Raw genomic sequence first — 17716 nt, forward strand, 5'->3', positions numbered from 1 at the left:
TCAAATAAATAAATAAAAAATCTTTAAAAAAAAAAAAAAGAGAGAGAGATGTCTTTTGCAAGTATCTTCTCCCATTCTAAAGGTTGCTTTCTAGTTTTGTTGATTGTTTCCTTCACTGTACAGAAGCTCTTTATCTTGATGAAGTCCCAATAATTCATTTTTCCTTTCGTTTCCCTTGCCTCCAGAGACATGTCTAGTAAGAAGTTGCTACAGCCCAGGTCAAAGAGGTCCATGCCTATGTTCTTCTCTAGGATTCTGATGGCATTCTGTCTCACATTTAGTCTTTCATGAATTTTGAATTTATTTTTGTGTATTGTGCAAGACAATTTCCTTCTTCTGGACCCGGAAGAAACTATATATTCTTAACCATATCCTTAGCACATATGTCACAGACAGATCACTCCCTGAAAGAAGTTATTTAATTTAGTGACTGCATAATCCTGGCAATTTTGACAATCAGATGATTTTTAAGTACTTCTAGCCCTCTCCAAACACAATATGATAATGTCTAAAATTAATTTGATTTTGATTTTATTTTTAATTTATTTGTAAGAATATTTCAATACCCTGTGAGATAAGAGGAAACATTCAGAGTAGCATAAAATTAGGGCAGCAAGTACCTGTCTAACCTGAATTTTAAGGAAACAAAGTGTAGAAAGGTAACAATTTTAGAATTCACTTCCCCAATGGTATAAAAATTGCCTTTCTCTGGTGTGTGTGTGTGTGTATGTGTCTATATATAGACACACACAATAGATAAGTAAACTAAATATGTTTTATTCTTGTTTAATCACACACTTCTTAAAATGAATTCTAAAAGTGGCGTGGTTTTACAAGAAATCAAATGCACAGAAATAAAAAATGAAGAAATTATGAAGATTTTTAGGGGGACTTCTTAATAATAGATTATAAATATGGATACCTGCATGATGAAATGCTACTCCCCATGGTACAGTTTTTTGTAATACAGAGTCCAGTCCTGAAGGTGAACGTTTTAACTGATCCATCACTTCTAGGAGACCCTTTTGTTCCAGTATCACTGGTGGAAGTTCAGATGATCTTACCAATCCTGTCACAGAAAAAAACATCAACACTGTTCATTTCTTGCTGGACCTCTTTAAGTGCTATCTGCCTAAGTCATGACAGAGCTAAATATTAGGACAATGTTTCTAAAACTACTATACATAATAATTAGCAAGCCATCTTTTAAAAATACTTTTGCCTGGCTCTGATTCCTAGACATTGTGATGCAACAGGATGCAACCTGAACATAGAAATTTTAAAATTTCCCCAGTTGATTCTAATGTGCACCAAAGTTGAGGAAGCACTGTGTTAGGGTAAGACCAAGCCCGCAAGAGGTGATCAAAGGACTCAGCTGAGGAAGGAAAGGATTACAGATACTACCATTCATAGCCTAAAAATCAAAATGCTTGCTCAAAGTTTGTCCCACAAACCAGCAGTGTCAGAAGCACCTAGGAGCCTATTTCTATGTGACAATTTTTCTAGCCTCTTTGCCACCCATGTGATAGTTAGCCACCCATTATCTTCTGTCTTTGTCTCTCTGTAAAATGCTCCCCTAGTAAGACATCAACTTTCTTAGATGCAGAAACTATGTTTTCTTTAAAGAATTTCCCAAACTTGGAAGCCTGGGTGGCTCAGTGGGTTAAGCCTCTGCCTTCGGCTCAGGTCATGATCTCAGGGTCCTGGGATTCAAGTCCCACATCAGGCTCTCTGCTAAGCAGAGAGCCTGCTTCCCCCTCTCTCTCAGTCTGCCTATCTGCCTACTTGTGATTTCTCTCTGTGTGTGTCAAATAAATAAATAAAATCTTTAAAAAAAAAAAAAAAAAGAATTTCCCAAACTCTTGGATTTCTGAACTAGTAAGCCTCTGATAAAATTTTAACATATATATTCTTTAAAATATTTTAGGTAAACTTTCCTTAAAATTTTTTTTAAGGACCCACAGGGGTTGTTAATGTTATATTATACTAAGCACAATTTAAAATTTTTAAAAACTACCATTGATCAATACCTTTATTTCAATATAAAAGTCATTTTAACATTAAAAAAAATTAGTAGGGTAATTTTAGAATTTAAACTTCAGCTTTACAAAAAAACGCAGTCGTATCCTTATTTTTCTGGTGAAAATCTCATCATAGCCCAGACTCCAGTCCAAGCACTAGGATTTCGGAAACCTTGCTGTAAATCAAAGTAACAGAATCTCAAGCAAAGAAGATAATAATAATGTTTCTGATTATCAAAGGAATTTAAGTAATTATGGTACAACATAAGGAATATAAATGGCACAGTATAGAAAACATCAATTAGGAGGGAAATAAAAGAGGTATTATAATGTTGGGCTGGAACCTATCAAATAAAACTTCAAGCAAAGCTTACTTATTGGAGCTAAGCTTAAGGTATCCATCACCTATCCTCAGGATTCCAATGAAATCATAAAATATCCTAATATTCTGTGACCAGAACTGGTTGGTTTCTGTCTTCCCTAAACTCATCTGTGTAGGGACCCCAAAGGACCACAGGCTAGCAAAAGTAGTGAGGGAACAGTGTTCATCCTAGAATCAGTAAAATATATACTAATGGTTATAGACATACATTAATCACTACTCAGCAACAGAAAACAAATAGATAAACATAACAATCTGGAAAATCTTAAAAATACCATGCTGAAAGAAGCCAAACATACAATACACATACATCATATATGATTCTATTTATATGAAATTCTTAGGAATGGCACAACTAATCTAGAGTAACAAAAAGCAGGTCACTTGCCTGGGGCTCAGAATAGAGAGGAGATTGATAGCTAAAGAGCAAAGATTACATTTTAAATGGGTGATAGGAATGTTCTGTAGGTTCATTACTGGTGGGGGTTAAACAAGTGTATACATTTGTTAAAATTCATTAAATTATAAACTTCAAATGGGTACATTTTATTATATATAAATTATATCTCAATAAAGGTGATTTTATTTATTTATTTAAGATTTTATTTTATTTTATTTTGAGAGAGAGAGCATGTGTGAGAGAGCAAAAGCAGAAGCAGCAGCAGAGGAAGAGAGAGAAGCAGGCTCACCACTGAGCAGGGAGCCCCAAGCAGGACTTGATCCCAGGACCCTGGGACCATGACCTGAGCCAAAGGCAGACACTTAACAGACTGAGCCACCCAGGCACCCCAATAAAGCTGATTTTAAAATATATGTGTTTATATGTATATACACATATGCATATGTATGTGATTCTTTTTTAGGCTTTGGAAATATAAAAAAAGATATGTCTGATTTCTCCATTAAAATGTGTGTATATGATGTTCCAGATATAATTTAGGGTTTCAAAGATCAATACTTCAAAGCTCATGGATCCTAGATGAAGAATCTTAGTATGTGCCTGTATAAATCCAGTATTTTCAAAATCTTAAGGTTAGGGGCGCCTGGGTGGCTCAGTGGTTTAAGCCGCTGCCTTCGGCTCAGGTCATGATCTCGCGTCCTGGGATCGAGTCCCACATCGGGCTCTCTGCTCAGCAGGGAGCCTGCTTCCTCCTCTCTCTCCCTCTGCCTGCTTCTCTGCCTACTTGTGATCTCTGTCTGTCAAATAAATAAATAAAATCTTTAAAAAAAAAAAAAAAAAAAAATCTTAAGGTTAGCCTGAGTGTGTGTATACGTTGTCTATCATGAGGATAAGGAGAGGATTAGTCACAAAAGCATTGTTTTATAAAGGAGTGTCCAGTGGGCAGGTGGTACAGTGATCAAAAAGAGCCATGCTTTATTTATATACTGATTACATTACTTTCAAGGAAGTGTACTGAGTATAGAAGCTTCCATTTCCATCAGTAACTTACCCTTAGCTTGATGGTGTAGATTATAAAACTCACGGGCAATGCTATCTGCCAACTTCTCACACCATTTCTTTGATGGACAGAAAAGCAATACTGAATGGTTATCACAAATAGTCTCATAACATAAACTAACAACATGGTCCTCATCTCCCTAAGGAAGAAAGAGAAATAAGTCACTCTAATGGTCCTTTCAAAACATTTTCATATCAGTTTAAAGTCACTCACTCATTTTGCTTCAAGATTTCTTCTACTGGGGGCACCTGGGTGGCTCAGTGGGTTAAGCCTCTGCCTTCAGCTCAGGTCATGATCTCAGGGTCCTGGGATCAAGCCCTGTATCAGGCTTTCTGCTCAGCAGGGAGCCTGCTTCCCCCTCTCTTCTGCCTGCCTCTCTGCCTACTTGTGATCTCTCTCTCTGTCAAACAAATAAATAAAATCTTTATTAAAAAAAAAAAAGATTTCTTCTATTGAAAGGCATAACAAAAACCAATTACAAAGTCAATAACAAAGAAAAAACAAGAAGAGAAAAAAAGAAATACACTTCCTTATAATACAAGGTGAAAGGAAATATGTTGATTAATTCATCTAGTATTTATTGACTTCGAACCCTCAGCCAATGAGGATATCATGGTAAGCAAAAGAAAGTCAAGGTCCTGTCTTTAAGGTGATTTATTGGCGAAAGGTATTAAAGTACAAAACAAATAAATGTAAAATACAATTACTAGATGTACTATAAAAGCATTTTAGGATGTTATGAAGCCTCATATTTGACATACATTTGACAAAAAAATCAAAGAGTTTTCTCTGGAAAAATTATCTAGCTGATATATGAAGGAGGGGAGGTGTTATTTCAATGAAGGATAACTGGTGGACAGTGGGAAAATTTCAGGCAGAATAAAGCATATGTAAATCCCATGTGGTAGCCAGCCCATTGAGTTCTCAGAACTGGAAGGGGTGTTTAACTGAATTAATTAATTCGTCCATCCATTCACTCAATGAACAAACATTTACTATGTACCAGATATTGTCCTAGGCACTGGGGATAAAGGATAAAGTATTAAAAAAGCTCTGCCCTCAAAGCGTTACTATGCCAGTAGGAAGGGATAGATAATAACAAAAACAAGATAAGTAAAACACAGAATTTTGAAAAGTGATAAAAAGAAAAAGAAAATGGAAAATAGGGACCAGGAAGGGGAGGACGCTGTAATTTAGATAAGGTGGCCAGGGAAGGTCTAAGAAAGTGACTTTGAGTAAATGTCCAAAGGTAAAAGAGTAAACCATACCAATGCTTAGGGGGAAAGCATTCCAGAAAGAAAGAACCTCAGGTGAAAGATTCTTGGCATATTTTAGAATAGCAAAGAGGCTGTAGAGGGAATAAGAAAGTAGTAGGTAAGGTCAAAGCACTAAGTGGGTGGGAACAGATCATGTAATGTCGTATCAGACTACCAAAAAGAGGCTGGCTTTCATTCTAAAGGAAACAAGGAACCACTTCAAATGTAGGAACATAATGGTAATGTGATCTGATGTTCATGTTAAATAGATCATTAGCTCCCGATTTAAGTATAGACTAAAAGGGAAAAGGTAGGAAGCAGAGAGCTCAATTAGCAGACTATTTCAATAATCCAGGTAAGAGTTTAAAGTGATTCAAACAGGGTGAAGGCATAGACATAGCAACAGAAAAAGATTAACAGGAGAGTAAATGAATGCGCTTACATATTTGCTGAGGTAACTAAGGCACAGGAGTGCCTTAAATTTGGGGTACAGAGCAAACCAACTGAATAAGATTCCATGCCAGACATATAGAGGCTACAAATGCCTATCTAGGACAGGACTGAAACACATGAACTTATTCCTATTTCCAACTCCAGCTGTTTCCGTATTCAGAGACACAGCTCTACACAGAAAGATGTCCCACTCCACAGATGATGAGTCAGTTTTTTAACCTCAGGATTGAAGAATCAGACTTTAAAAAATACTGTGAACTAAAATTTCTTAAGTGTTTATGGGTGTGTGAGGGAATTTATAATTTATTAAGCACTTCCTAGATGCCAATTTTTTAACACCATCCTTCACTCCTAATATAAGTATTACACCCCAATGTACAGATAAGATAGTATATTCAGAGAGGTTTTCTGATTCAACTAGTATCCACAATATCAAGTATCTCTATTATGTATCAGAGGTAGGTCTGACTCCAAAAATGTTTTTTCTCTTTCACTATATATTATACCTACTACTTAACAAAAGTTAATTTTCCACATTAGTGCTTAGTGTAAACTAAGCCATAAGAAAATCTCCCAGTTAAAAAGAACAATCTACAAAATTAAGTATTTTTTATTATTTATATTATCTTCTATTATACTTATTGGAAAAGATAATCATATAAATTGAAGGCACAACTGGGCATCTGTGTGGCTCTGTTGGTTAAGCATCTGCCTTCTGCTCAGGTCATGATCCCAGGGTCTTGGGTTCAACCCCCATTTCCAGCTCCCTACTCAGTGGGCAACCTTCTTCTCCCTCTGCCTCTGCCTGCCTCTCCCCCTGCTTGTGCTCTCTTTCTTTCTCTTTCTCTCTGTCAAATAAATAAATAAAACCTTTAAAAATAAATAAATAAATTGAAGGCACAACGGAATTTCTTCTCTCACCATCACTACCAATTATTTAAGATGAAACCATTAGCTTAGCATTAATAATCCTTCTAATGGGTATGTAAAGCATATTCAACTGCATTGCAACCCCTAATTTATATAACTCAAAAAAATGTTATCTCCTAGAAAATGCAATCAAATACAAAGTACCAGGAATAGTGATGTAAAAATACTGACTTACCTTTACTTGTAGATTGGGCTGAAATTCCCTCACAAGCTTCATTGAAGAGTCATATATAGAATTTCCAATTTTTATTGACTCTAACAGTGGTACAGGACGAAAGTTGGTGTGGTAGAGTTCAGCATTCAACCAGGAAGCTACAATCTCCAAATTAGGAAGAGTAGCACTCATGCCAACAATCTGCACAGCATTAGATAGAGGACTGGCTAAATTTGCCTGGCTGTCAAATACAAATGAAAATGATGTTCAAAGATACATAGTATTAGTTTCAAATAGTGCTGCTAACATATTCTTGGTCATGTCCTTGGGTACATACACCCATACATTTTTAAGATATATACCTAGAAGTAAAATTACTGGGTTATAGGTCATCTTCAGTTTTATTGATGTTGAACTGTTTTCCAAAGAGACTATACTAAAGTATCTCCATGATCCATATGTGTTTCATTGTTCCACATCTTGTCACCACTTAGTATTGTCCATCTTTTTAATGTTAGCTATTTTGGAGAGTGTGTCATAATATCTCTTTGAAGAAGTAGTTTATATTGCCTTGATTACTAATGAGATTAAGTATCATTTCATGATTATGGACCATCTGGATACCATCTTATATAAGCTTTGCGCAGTGGCAGTATCGTAGCCAATGAGGTTTATCCGAGGCGCGATTATTGCTAATTGGATACCATCTTATAAATGCCTATTGAGGGTAGGAAACAAATAAATGAAACAAGATGGGATCGGGAGGGAGACAATCGATAAGAGACGCTTAATCTCACAAAATAAACTGAGGGTTGGGGGGGAAGGAGGGAGGGAGAGGGTGGTGGGTTTATGGACATTGGGGAGAATATGTGCTACGGTGAGTGCTGTAAAGTGTGTAAACCTGGCGATTCACAGACCTGTACCCCTGGGGCTAATAATATATGTTAATTTAAAAAAATGCCCTTGGAAGGTGTTTGCCCATTGATATATTGGGTTTTCTCTTCTTGATTTGTTGAATTACTTGAATGTTCTGGATAATGACTTCCCGCTTTCATTAATTTTTGCTCTTGTCTTTATTATTTCTTTCCTTCTACTTTCTGTGGCATTATTTTACTACTCTAAGTTCTTGAGATGAATAATACATTAATTTTTCAGTCTTCTTCAGTAATACATGCATTTTATACATCAGCTCCCCCTTTAAACTTCAGCTGCATTTCACAAGTTTTGTTAAAAGATGTACTTTCAACTCAAACTATCTTCCAAATTCTACTGTGATTATTTTTTGACCCCAAATGGGTAAAAATGTATGTCCCAATTTCCAGGGGACATGTTCTAGTTATGCCTCTCCTACACTTATTTTTTAGTGTAATTCCATTTGTCAGAGAATATATTTTAAAATACTTAAATCCTTTAAAATGTATTGTTTTATGGCTCAGGATATAGTGAAGTTTTACCATGCACAGTGAAAAGAACATACATTCTGCTTTTATTTGGTAATTCTTCTACATACATCCATTTGGTCAAATTTGTTACTTGCATTAGTCTTATATTCTATATCCCTACTGATCTGGTATATAAACAATTATCTCCATGTTTTCTCATATACTGAAAAAGAGGTGTTAAATCTCCCTAAACTGAAATATAAGAACTCCTAGATTGAAAGAGATCTATTGTGCACCCAACACAATGAACAAAAATGAAACACCAAGACACATCGGTGTGAAATTTCACAACACTGAGGAAGAAAAGGAGCCCCCAAAATCTCCCAGAGTGAATTAAAAATTTTTATACAAAGGATAAAGGATAAGCATCATAAAATCTTGACTTCTATACCTGGGCAATCTACGAAATAACCATAAGGCATTTTCAGATATGCAAACTTTCAAAAAAAAAATCATGCATAGACTGTGCACTAAAATAAAGTAGAATTCCTGGAAGATGTCCCCATCAAAATGAGGAAGTAAATCAAGAAAAAAAATGTTATCCAAAAAAGGGGGACACTGACCCAAGTGTAAAGCAATAGGAATGAATGATAAAGAAAGATCCTAAAATAAGTACTATGCAGCACATATATAGTTTACCCACCTATCCAGATTGGAATAACTCAGAAGTCTTTTGGAGAAACTTCAAGAAGATGAATTTGGTAGAATAGCAAATATGTTGAAATATATTGGATGGAGATTTACGTAAATGGGAAAGAGGCTGGGGATCAATCAGTGAAAAGGACATAGCAAACCAAGCCATCAAACAAAAAAGATATTAATTTCAGATATTAATTTTCTCAAAAGTTATTTTGAAGATAAAAGTAATCATAATATACCACATGCTTCAGTTGGCAAAGGCATTTATATAGCCATAACAGTCTAACATTAAATATTGTTCTGATAAAAATTATGATATAACAGTATTTGGAGAATGGGAAGATTATGAAAGGACAAAAAGAGACTGTGGGGTCAAGTGGGAGGAGATTGGGTTGGGTGAGTAAAGATTTTAAAGAAGAGTTAGGTCTTCATCTTTCATAATAAGTAGTACATAATGTGTAAAACTAAAAACACAGTGGCTACATTTAGAAATAGCATTGTAAATAATTTTTTTAAAAGCTGTTAGAGTTGAAAGTAGTTGTCTCTGGGAGGAAGGGGATAAAGAAATGCTATTTTTCAAAATTAGTCTTGATTGCTTAAATAGAATGATGTATAACTGGCAAATACAAAAACTGGATTTTTTAAAATTTTATCATAAAAATGAACAACCCGAAATTTTAAAATGTTATAAAAATCATCAAAAATCACTCTCAATCTTAAGTACTTCTTTTGGAACAAAAATGAATGGCTGTACCTGAGTTTGTTCTAAATAGGTATTATTGCCCTTCTTTAATTTACTTAATTCATACTTACTATGCACTTTTGCAAACAATTCCTTAGCGCTGCTTAGAATCTCAGGAACTCCGTTATTTCAGGTACTCACCAAGATGCTGACTTGTGAGTAATATAGCAAATCTTAGTGAGTAAAAGTTCCAGCAGATACCCTCGGTGAGAGTCTCCCAGCATATGCAATTCATCCACAACCACCATTCCTAAAGAGATTGTCCAGATACTAAGTTTCACAAAATTTAACAATTTCGATAAAAATTTTAAAAGACTCAGCATCTTATATAGTAAGTAGCTGTCATTACTACAATATATTGCAGGTAATACAAATTTCTAACCATAAAACAAAAATCAAATTTCACATAATGGACAATCCTTTCTCAAGACATTTCAGACATCTTAAGTGGTCCAACTATACTGTATTCAGGGTCTAAAAATCAAGGATTAGCTAACTCAGAGGAAACTGCCTCTCATTACTCAGATACTTCTATATTGGCAACTTTGTATAAATATTTGTACAATGAGATATCAAATACACCTACCATAGTTATTCAGTATATTGACTTTTCTATGGGGTAAAACAACCAGGGCAACCAACCATACTGATGTTAGAAAGCTGCTTAGAATAACAAAATCAGATCAAGAAGAAAGAAATTATTTTAAGGATGTTTTTGTTTGATGATAATAGGCTCGTGAATCACCCCACTACAAAACATAAATATGTTTGTATACCAGAATCCTCTTCTCCACTACTTGGAGAATCAAACCAGTCTATGCACTTGGAATAATGCTCAAGAAGTACTGAAAATTTAGTACCAACCAATGCCTTCTTTAAACACAGCCATAAGATTATGGTTTTCACAGGCACCGGTATCCCTCTGCCCCCAACTAACCCTCCCCACCTAAATTAAGATCTTTCAAACCCATTTCCTAATGGCATATGATACTCCTTTTCCTCATCAGTAAGCTATCTGAAAAGTTATTTCAGAGTTTATTCACTCAGTCAGTCATTCAAAAACAATCTGTGCCAGGCACTGTGTTAGGTATACTGGGTATCACATTTTATAAGATTCTATTGCAATCTTTGAGATATTTAAAATCCAATGGGGTCACAAGTGTTAAGACAATTCTGATACAAACTGATGAATTTGATTTCTCTCTCTAAGCTTCATAGAGCAGAGCCATGTCTTATTAAGTTTTGATTTCATTCCGCACTCCCACTCTACCCAGTTTTACCATTTAAGTTCATCAGGATCTCAATGAGTAGCTAACTGATCATTCTTGCTGCTTTTGCTGATGCTACAACTATTCTATTCCTGTTGCTACCTCTACGTAGACTTTCCTAAGTGGTTTTAAAAAAAGGGGGGGGGGCGCCTGGGTGGCTCAGTGTGTTAAAGCCTCTGCCTTCAGCTCAGGTCATAATCCCAGTGTCCTAGGATCGAGCCCTGCATTGGGGCTCTCTGCTCAGCAGGGAGCCTGCTTCCTCCTTCTCTCTCTCTGCCTGCCTCTCAGCCTACTAGTGATCTCTGCCTGTCAAATAAATAAAATCTTAAAAAAAAAAAGAAAAAAAAAGGCATTAAGGTAGAAAGCCTTCACAGAGTTCCAAAGGAACAAATGTCAGTTTCTATAGCTTCATACCACTTCTGGCCTAAATGGTAACCTCCAAGTAAAGACCAAATCTAGCTATCTTGCACCAGAATATGTTAATGAATACAAACTAACTGCAGATATGGCAGAACCAGCTCCAGCATGCTTCCTTCTATTCCCAGTAAAGTTTAGAGAGAAAAGAAGCAATGAGAAATGACTTGAGGGCTCAAGGATATTCCTCTGTGTTTTGTAAAGTGCAAACATACAGGGAAATAGTCAATAACAGCAAGCAGGACATAAAACTTTTTTTTTTTTTTTAACACAGAGTTCCTAACATTACAGATGCCAATTCTCAATAAGAAAAAAATGGGACCTATAGAAATCATAACAGCCATTCCATTCCTTCAAAAAATAGCAGCAGAAAATATTTGCTTATTTCCTACTTTTCTTACCTAAAAGATCCATCTTATTTTCCTCTATGAGGCGATTGATCAGACCATTGGCTCTCTCAATTGTGCAGACAGCAATATCCAAGGAAGAGAAAGGCCGTGTCGGAGAGGCACTGCCCATATAACCATCCACATTTATGCCTACTTCCTGAAACAGACTCTGAATTGAGCAAAAAGGAATAATACAAGTAAAAATACTTGAAATTCATGAATTATAGATTGGTTCTATCCCAGAATACAGACATAAGTATCGAAAGATATTTACTAGATTACTGTTGATTGTTCCTGGCCAGGACACACTGGTTTTTGTTTTGTTTTGTTTTTGTTTTTAGAATCACATGAGAAAAACATGAAGTTTAGAACTGACAAAACACAGAACAGAGATTTTCTGTTAAGACAGAGTCAAATAGAAATATGCCATTTTAACGATTAGATTTATAAAGCACTTCCAAGAGTTATAGAAATTAAAACTGGAAAAAAAAAATTAAAGCACTCAATTTTTAATCTAATAAACACGTAAGAAACTAGCTCTGTTTTTAAACGCAAATGTAACACTTTAATGAACAAATTTATACTTCATGAAAAAATTATTCTTATTATCCCACAATCTTTTATACAATAGAAGTTTTCAAAAGTCAAATGCAGTGGGACCTTGATGTTAAATTTTTTTTTTTTTTTGTAGTTTTACTTGTAACTAACATACCTTCTCAATAAAAAGGATCCTTTCATCATTTTGTTACTTTGGTCTAAGTTGAGAGGATGTTACCATGTAGGACCAGCTTTGTTGGCTATTTGGCCTCTGAAATAACTGTTAAAAAGATTTATAGAACCATAGAACTTTAGAGCTGTTCATTCAGTAAAATGTTTCTGAGCGTTATTGAGTTAACCCATAATATTAGGGTTAAAGTCCTTTTTACCAATGAAAATACTAAGGTCCAGGAGATTATGTGCCTGGCCCGAAGACATAGTTAGTGGCAAAACTGGGACTAGAACCCAGCTTTTTTGGACTACCAGTTTAATAGTCTTGCCATTCCAACACATTTTTTCACTGCAGAAATCACAACAGTAAATGTATTTTATTTAATGTAACACTGTAGTTGTAAAAGCGTCTTAAAAACCAGGGAGTATCATACTAATGAAAAATGTTATTATTCATTTTTGCAGAAGAACAAACCACAGGCCTGAAGTTTTACCTAAGCACCAATGGATCTGGATCTTCTTCCCCCAACTACTCCCAAATGGCCCTCAAGATAGGATATGCATCCTTAAACACTCTTTCCTTTCCATGCTTCATTCTAATCCTGCTATTCAGTCAAAATGCTGTTTTTTAATTTATATGTTTATATACTAATTGAAATATTCTGTTTACTTCCTAAGGAAAAGTTTATAAATTTTAACACAACTTTCAATTACTCTTTTGATTTAATGACCCTTTCTCCTTTTATATAAATAATTAAAAACTTTATCTTCATCAATGGCCAACTTTTAAAGCTACTTTGGGATGTAACAAAAGAAACTTTTATTAACACAGCTGCCAGTAATAGATCTTATTACAATAATGATCTTAATATAAGAACATTACCTGAAGATAGTATTTCTTCTCTTTAGCCACAGAGACAAAGGGCAAAATAAACAAAGCTTTCTTCCGCATTTCCAAAACTCGCTTCAACATAAGTAATTCAGCAACAAGAGTCTTCCCAGCACTAGTAGGAGCTAAAACATGTTATTCCACAGGTTATTACAAAAAGAATATTTGACATATTGTATTAATAAGTGTTTTAAACCAAATTCAGTAACTACAGAGCCTTAGACTAACCTATCATTAAGGCCCCTACTAGCAACTGAAAACTTTATTCACTTAAATGTCCCCGACTTCAAACCAGTGCTCTAGAGAGCCTCACACTGAAAACAGAGAATTCTTAAACAAATCCTTTGATGAACAATAAGTGATAAATACTGAGTCCCTAGCTTGTATCTAATGATCCTTTCCTTTAAGTACTGAATGATTAAAAGCCCTGCTTTGAGGAAGGAGATAAACAAGTTTAATATATTGTGGTAAAAACCATGATAGAAGTTGAGAGAGAAGAGCTATAATGAAGTTTATGGAAAGGAAATACAACTTGGGAGAAGAGAAGGGAAGAGGAAAGGAATGCCAAGCAAAAGAAACAGCATGTGCAAAGGCTAAGCCTGCTAAGTTCAAAGGATGGTAATTTAGTAAGCCTGAAATAAAACCAGGAAGAGTTAGAGAAGAGATATGAACAAGTCACATGAAAAAGAATTTTATGATCCCACCATGTAAGGAATTTAGAATTTATCCTGAAAGCAATATAGAGTGACTAGTGAGTTCTATGAAAAGGTATGTTAAGATCATATTTGTACTTTATAAAGATCACTTTGCGAGCAGGGCAGAACAAAACCTGAGAAAAAATATAAACTAGTTATAAGGCTATTGCATAATCTAGAAGATGAGCATAGTCTACAAGAAAGAGGATAGCGAACTAGGTAGTGTACCTAAAAAGAGAGAGTAGTCAGAATTAAAACATTTGGGTGGCTCAGTCGGTGGGGTATTTGACTCTTGATTTCCACTCAGCGCATGATCTCCGGGCATGAGCCTGAGGCTCTCTCTGGCTCCACACTCAGGGAGGAGTCTTCTTCTCTCCTCCTCTCCCCTTTCTGCCCCTCCCTGCACACTCACGCTCTCATGTGTGTGCGTTCTCTCTCTTTCTCTCTCTCTCTCTCTTAAATAAATAAATCTTAAAAAAAAAGAAAAAGGTATTTGAGATGCACACTGGACACGGTGATTAACTGATATAAGCTGGTGACCAGAAATATGAATGACACTCGAGTTTTGGTTTAAGCAGTTGAAATGGTCAGGCCATTCTACCACTACTACCAGTTATGGTGTACTTTCTATATGGCAACAACTCTTCTAAGCATTCTCTCATGTTTTCTATTAATAAGCTATTAATTATCATAAGCATTAACTGTAACAGTTTTCAAACCCAACCAATCTGACTCTACAGCCTGAATTTATTATCAGTAGTAAGAACTATCTGCCGAAGACATAATGAAAACTCTGGATGACTCACAACTTCAAAAAAACTGACACAAAGAAAGCACATCTTATCAAATGATAAGGTCTAAAGTCAGTGAGTAAAAATGTTAAAAAGTATGAATGTCAGAGTTGCCCCTGAAAGCCTATGTAAGTCTTCTACTTGGTAAATTACATATGGTTTTGTGTATACATCCCCGTACAAGATGGTCAATTTATAAATACGTAATGTATAATGTTCACACACTGTAAAGCAACTGAGATCAACCAGGGGAAGAACAGATGTACACTTCCCTTGCACTTTCATCCTGGAACATGTTTGTTGAGAGGAAAACCAAGCAGAATAGTTCTCTTTAAACTGTCTGCTTTTTTGCTCCCCACCCTCACCATAATGGAATTGGCATAACTTAAATATGCATATGATGAGACTCCACTTTTCATATTTTAAGGCTTTCTCTACTTATAAATCACAGTTTCATTCACTTTTTAACTACCCCATAACTACTACTTCATAACTACCTCAAGGGTATCCTTCATATTCATGTCATAAAGTAGTACAGAAATTAATGTGCACAAATTTGAATACCTGAATAGACTAAATTCTTTCCTTCCAGGACTTGTCCCAGCAAAAGGCACTCTGCCTGCCATTCAAACATTTTTTTTACACCCAAACTGTGATATTTCTCCAGAACCGCTACAGGAAGTCCCCAGTTTGCCAACAGCAACTTGTCTATTTGATCGTCAGGAATTGTCTGCTTGCATTCCCCTTTCAGGAAAAAAAAAAAAAAAAATTAGTAGTTGAACCAAATCCTAACATATGACTTCAGTAGTCTTCCACTGTGTTTTGGAGTTCTTGTGTTGCACTGAGGCTATATAAAGCATATGCAGACAAAAAGCACTTCCAGTACAAGGCTCTGTATGGCGTACTGAGCACTATGAGGCGTGAGCCTCCGATAGGTGATTAGATTTGGCCAACTAGAAAGTTGTTTCTGCAAAGGTCGAAAGACTCGCAAACCAGCTGAATATTACTACCAGGCTGACGCCCAATCCGCACGTCCATGTCCTAACAGAAAGTGACCCGCCACGCTAGGCCAGAGTCACAGACGGAGAAGGGGAGTAGAAGTTCAGTGGGCTGTGCAAACACACAAACTCTGTGCTGGAACTACACCTCCCCACACTGGGCCGCCCACCTCGCCCGCGGACCCCCGAGTGCCTGGGAGTACCTGCAGCTGCGGCCGGCGGGCGGCCGCGGTCCTTCAAGCAGCATCCCAGGCCCGGGGGAGGACTCAACACGGGCCCCGAGTGAAGCAGGAGGCTGTCACTGCCGTCACCGCCACTTCCCGAGAAGGAGTCCGAGCTTGATGCTGAACGCCGCCGTTTCCCACTCCAGCGCGGAAGATTCATCGCGAATTCTTCTCGGCGATTCAGGGAAAGCCACAGTGCCAGCGTCCTCCCGCTCCGGAGAAACCGTGCCTGGTGACAGGTGCAGCCACCATCTTCCCGCCTCGGCTTTCAAACTCTGGCCTCCCAGCCCGCCCCGGAACCATAGAGTTTTCGGTGGTGAGAGTAACCCGAGAATCATAGAATCGTGGGGAAAGAGCGGCTCCACTGGTGTCTTCGACCTCCAACCTTGACCACATTTGGAGGTTAGCGTTAGAGAAAACGAGCCGCACCTAGATATAGTGTTGAGGACGGAGGGAACGACTCTGTATGCATAACCTGCATTTATAATCAGCCTGGCCTAAGCCTTTCTTTTTGTCCATTTCTTGCGTGAATAGCAAGATTTGCTAACTTCATGGGTTGCCCGTAATTGGTAGCTCGGGGAAGTAACTCTTCTTAACAAATTGGTAAATAAAATTTATTATAGATTATGCGTGCAAGTACATATAGTACAAGTCTGGGAAATAGCATTTGAGAGTCAGTTCTGTGAAAACCTGATCTTATTTTAAAAATGTGCTGAATGGCAATATTCTAAAACTCCACAAGATGGAGACGTTACTCCATGAAGGAAACATTTTTCTTCCTTCTCTTTTTTTTTTTTTTAATTTATTTTTTATTTATTTTCAGCATAACAGTATTCATTATTTTGCACCACACCCAGTGCTCCATGCAATCCGTGCCCTCTATAATACCCACTACCTGGTACCCCGACCTTCCCCACCCCCCCCTCACTTCAAAGCCCTCAGATTGTTTTTCAGAGTCCATAGTCTCTCATGGTTCACCTCGTTCTCTTTTATGCTAGTGCCCTGCGTTCGTTCACTCAAACATTTATTGAGCACCTTCTGTGTACCAGCCATCTGGGTAAATGGCAGGAATATGGCATGAAATGGTTTCTGCTCTCAAAGAGAAAAATAGTAGAGAAGGAGACAGACATTAAATTAATTAATAATTTTAAATTGTACTAACCTTCAGGCAAAAATGAACAGTTCTATCAAAGAAGCGGAAGGACTCCTAATTTACATTGTAGTCATGGAAGAATTTCCTGAGATGCTGTATAGCATAGAGGCCAAGAGTGAAATTCAGGAGCCAGCAGTCTAGGTTTGAAGACTTAATAGCTGTGGTTTTGGGCAACTTGCTTAACCTCTTTGGGCTTCCTTTTTTGCATGTATATGATAGGGATAATAATTTTTTTTAAAAAACTGGTTATTACGAGTACTAAAAAAGGTCAATGTGTGTAGAGTGCTTAGAAGAGTGCCCTCCACTGGACGCCTGGGTGGCGCCTTTGGCTTTGGCTCAGGTCATGATCCCAGCATACTTGGATAGAGCTTTGCATCAAGCCCCTCATGGGGCTCTCTGCTCAGCAGGGAGCCTGTTTACCCCAATCTCTGCCTGCCTCTCTGCTACTTGTGATCTCTGTGTCAAATAAATAAATAAATAAAATCTCAAAAAAAGAAAAAAAAAAAAGAATAGTGCCCTCCACATAATAAAAGAAAGTGATATTTAAGCATCCTAATACTGCTTCCATTGTAAATCCAGCGTTTTAAGGGAAAATAATAAACAAACAAAAAAACTCTCACAAATCTCACACTATTTTTATTACGTGAACTATCAGATGAGGAAAATAATTAGAAAGGAAATGCAAGGAGAAGTTTATGTCATCCCAGT

At 36.7% G+C, this 17716-nt stretch overlaps 1 protein-coding gene and 1 pseudogene across 3 annotated transcripts in view; one reads left to right on the forward strand and one right to left on the reverse strand.

Moving 5' to 3' along the window:
• The window catches only part of POLQ (DNA polymerase theta), a 131028-nt gene extending 114894 nt beyond the window's left edge, over positions 1–16134 (reverse strand). For all 3 annotated transcript variants that reach the window (XM_032334783.1, XM_032334791.1, XM_032334799.1), the window contains exons 1-8: positions 15835–16134; positions 15198–15377; positions 13142–13272; positions 11563–11719; positions 9621–9729; positions 6678–6897; positions 3855–4002; positions 923–1069 (exon numbers count right to left, since the gene is read on the reverse strand). In XM_032334783.1, coding sequence (XP_032190674.1) covers positions 923–1069; positions 3855–4002; positions 6678–6897; positions 9621–9729; positions 11563–11719; positions 13142–13272; positions 15198–15377; positions 15835–16015 — 1273 coding nt within the window. In that variant the 5' untranslated portion in view covers positions 16016–16134. The remainder of the gene's footprint in view (positions 1–922; positions 1070–3854; positions 4003–6677; positions 6898–9620; positions 9730–11562; positions 11720–13141; positions 13273–15197; positions 15378–15834) is intronic.
• Positions 7292–7451, forward strand: LOC116581114 (annotated as a pseudogene).
• Positions 16135–17716: the final 1582 nt, after the last annotated feature.

The sequence above is a fragment of the Mustela erminea genome, chromosome 1, assembly GCF_009829155.1.
Source record: "Mustela erminea isolate mMusErm1 chromosome 1, mMusErm1.Pri, whole genome shotgun sequence".
Classification (NCBI taxonomy): Eukaryota; Metazoa; Chordata; class Mammalia; order Carnivora; family Mustelidae; genus Mustela; species Mustela erminea.